This window comes from Silene latifolia, chromosome Y (genome assembly GCF_048544455.1).
Source record: "Silene latifolia isolate original U9 population chromosome Y, ASM4854445v1, whole genome shotgun sequence".
Classification (NCBI taxonomy): Eukaryota; Viridiplantae; Streptophyta; class Magnoliopsida; order Caryophyllales; family Caryophyllaceae; genus Silene; species Silene latifolia.
In genome coordinates, this window is record NC_133538.1 from 431,338,230 (window position 1) to 431,342,258 (window position 4,029).

General features: G+C 45.0%; 1 protein-coding gene across 1 annotated transcript; it reads right to left on the minus strand.

Annotated features, from left to right (window-relative positions):
* On the minus strand, positions 1-1,873 carry LOC141632562 (uncharacterized). The gene is made up of 4 exons (XM_074445103.1): positions 1,499-1,873; positions 848-1,408; positions 411-708; positions 1-95 (listed from the first exon to the last, which is right to left on the minus strand). The coding sequence occupies exons 1-4, from the start codon at positions 1,871-1,873 to the stop codon at positions 1-3; spliced, it is 1,329 nt and encodes a 442-aa protein (XP_074301204.1).
* Positions 1,874-4,029: the final 2,156 nt, after the last annotated feature.

Here is a 4,029-nt window from a genome sequence, read left to right on the forward strand (position 1 = left end):
TTAGCAACGTCTCGTAGCCCACATGGCAGGGGCTGGACCCTCAAAGTATACCTTGTCTGACAAGTAACCAACGTTAGTACTCAAAGCCTTTTTTCCTAGAAGCACAAAATTCTCAAGCAGTACAAATTACCTGGTGCTATCTCAAGGTGTTCCAAGGCAACAACTGGATCCAGGAAGCCACAGCCTGTACTACTTGGTTTTAAAAACGACTCAATTTGCTCAAAAAACGAAAGAAAATAAAAAAACTAAAAGAAAAAACAAATCATAACCTAAAGCATATATTATCCCCCCCCCTTTTTTTTAGCTTCACGAACTGTTGAAAGGTCGCTTGTACACTAAGGTTTCAGCACTTTGTCAGACAAAGTACTATTTTAGATGGCGAATGTTCCAGGGTTTGTGCAGGATCTGACCTTGCATGGTCATCAACCCGTATGCCCCATTTTTAACAATGCTTTCGACCTGATATGGACCTTCCCATTTGTAAGCAAACTTGCGTGTCTTGTGATTTTTAGTATTTTCAAATACCCTTATGAGTACTAGGTCCCCTACCGCAAGGGTCCTCACATTGACATTCTTGTTATACATTCTGGCTACAGATTGCTTGTATGATGCCATGCGTATGTAAGCACTTTCTCTTAGCTCGTCAACTGTGTCCAGGCTCCTGGTCATTTCGATTTGCGATTCGTCTCTACTGTTTGGCAGCCATATCTGTGTGTTGGTACCAGAACTTTCGATGGAACTACTGCTTCTACCCCGAATACAAGGCTGAATGGTGCCTGCCCCGTTGCTACCTTTGGTGTCGTCCTGTCTGACCAGAGTGCTAGTGGTAGCTCGTCTGCCCACTTACCCTTAGCTCCTCCAGCTGTTTCCTGAGGTTCTCCACAGTTATTTTATTGCTGGATTCTGCTTGGCTGTTTGTCTGTGGGTAACGAGGAGCAGATTTTCTTAGCGTTATGTTCCAACGTGAACAAAACCCTTCAGTGTTATCAGATATGAACTCGGATCCATTGTCGCATACGATTTCAGATGGTATTCCAAACCTGCTGATGATGTTACGTTTTATAAAAGAGATCACCTGAGCCTCCTTTACTTCTGTCATTGCTTCAGCTTCAATCCAACTTAAGAAATAGTCGGTCATGACAAGCATATATACTCTGTTCCCTGGAGCCCTGGGTAGTTTCCCCACTATGTACATTCCCCACATCATAAATGGCCACTTGGAGATGATCGGATGCATTGGTTCTGCTGGCTGATGAATTGCTTGGGCTGCCTTTTGGCACGAGTCACAGCGCTTGGCGTGGTTTACAGCGTCTGCCCTCATAGTAGGCCAGAAATACCCCTGCCTTAAGATTTTATTAGATAGACTTTGTCCACCAGCATGATTCCCACATTCTCCGCTATGTACATCCTACAGCATCGTGTTAGCTTCCTCTTTATTCAGACACCTGAGATAAGGTCATGCCGAAGATCTTTTAAAGAGCACGTTATCTATTAGCACGAATCTGGAGGCCTTGATCCTGAAACTCTGTGCTTCTTTCTTATCTTCTGGGAGTTTCCCATCTTTTAGCCACTCCATATAAGGTTTTCTCCAATCTGAACCCACCTGCTGGTTTTCATCTAATACCAGGATTCCTACTCTATTTACGTGTTGCACATGCGTTGCTTCCCCTGCCTGATTTCTTTCTACCTCTTTCTGTATAGCTGGAGTTAACACATGAATAATTGGTATATTGGATAGTTCCGTGGGCTGGAAGGTGGCTCCCAACGTGGCTAAAGCGTCTGCCTCCATGTTCTGATCCCTTGGCACCTGACTAATCTTGAAAGACCGGAACTTCAGCTTCTGTTCCGTGGCTACCTTCAAGTAGGGTATCATCGTTGAATCACACACCACCTATTCATTATTCATATGATTAACCTCAAGCAATGAGTCACTGTACACTCTCAGGTTCCCCACCTTGAACCCCTGCGCCATTTGCATCCCCAATATAAGTGTCTCATACTCAGCTTCATTATTGGTTGCTTTGAATTCGCACCTGACTGCTTGTACCATCATATCCCTCTTTGGGGACCGGAGGACCAGACCCACTCCAGCTCCCCGAGCATTCGAGGCTCCATCTATGTACAGTGTCCAAGTCCCACTTTTCGGGTCCCCTAGTAATGTCAACATCCCCTTTTCTGCCTCCACATGGGTAGCGGGAAATAAATCCGAGACAAAATCCGCCAGTGCTTGGGACTTGATCGCCGTCCTAGGTTTAAATTGTAAATCATAGCCACTTAGGTGTACCGACCATTTGGTCATTCTTCCAGATAATTCAGGCTTTCTCACGATCGTTTTCAATGGGTAGTTAGTTACGACATGAATAGTATGAGATTCAAAATATGGGCGCAGTTTGTACGAAAAAGTGACCAGAGCTAAGACTAATTTCTCGAAAGGTGTGTACCTGGTCTCTGCAGGAAGCAGAGACTTACTGATATAGTATACAGGATGCTGCATCTCTTCTTGCTCTTTGACCAGAACAACACTTACCGCTGCTTCTGTAACCGACATGTATAGGAACAACGGTACCCCCGCTCTGGCTTCGCCAACAGTGGTGGTGTGCTTAGGTAGCACTTGAGTTCATTGAATGCTTTCTCGTGCTCTTCTGTCCACTCGAACTTTTAGCTATTTCTTAATATATTATAGAACAGTTTGCATCTATCAGAGGCTCGTGAGATGAATCTACTTAAGACTACCACCTTTCCTGCTAACGGCTGCACGTCCTTTAGCCTCTGTGGCGACTCCAGCTGGAGGACTGCCTTGATCTGCTCCCTACTGGCTTCAATCCCCCTCTGAGTTACCATGTATCCTATGAACTTTCCGGAGGACACCCCAAATGAGCATTTGGATGGATTAAACTTCATCTTATATCCCCTTAATGTTTTGAAGGTGTCCGCTAAGTGTTATTTGTGCATACCAGCTTTCCTCGACTTAACAACCATATCATCTATATATACCTCTATGGTCCTCCCTATCTGCTGTTTGAACATCTTATTTACTAGGCGTTGATAGGTGGAGCCAGCGTTTTTTAAGCCAAAGGGCATGACATTGTAACAGTATATGCCTCGTTCTGACATGAATGACGTCTTCTCTTAATCTTGTGGATGCATCTTAATCTAATTATAACCACTCCAGGGGTCTAGGAAGGTGAGCAATTCATGTCTAGCCGTGGCGTCCACCATTGCATCGATATGTGGTAATGGAAAATGATCTTGAGGACAAGCTTTATTTAGGTCTGTAAAGTCTACACACACCCTCCTCTTTCCATTCTTCTTAGGCACTACTACTACATTAGAGAGCCAGTCAGGGTAGCTGACTTCCCTGATCTTTCCCGCGGCCAGGAGGCTGTCTACTTCCTTGTTGATTACCTCATTCCGTTCTGCCGCAAATTTTCTTCTCTTCTGCTGCACTGGGGTACAGCCCGGATTCATGCTTAACTTGTGTGAGATGATGGATGGATCTATGCCGACCATATCATTATGGGACCAGGCAAAACAGTCCATGTTCTCAAGAAATTGAATTAGCTGACCTCGTAGCTTTCCAGTACAGGTTGCTCCAATTAATACTGCTCTGTCCGGGTGCGCCTCGTCCAGGTGGACCTGGTCTAATTCCTCTGAGGGTGGCTCCTTGTATTCCTCCGAGGTTCCCAGGTCCTGTAATTGCTATGAGGGAAGCTTGGTTATGACTTTTAGGGCTTGCTTATAACAGCTTCTGGATTCCTCACGATCTCCTTTCACTTTGACTACGCCCCATGGAGTTAGGAATTTGAGACACTGATGGTACGTTGAGGGGATTGTCTTCATTTGATGCAGCCACGGTCTCCCCAGGATAACATTGTAAGTGACTGGGCCCTCGATGACTAGGTACCTTACTAAGTTGTTGACTCCTTCAATATAAGTTGGAATGGTTATCTCGCCTACTAAATGTGCCGTTTCACCGCTAAATCCCACCAGTGGCACGGATTTCTTTATCAAAGTTTCTTTGTCGAAGCC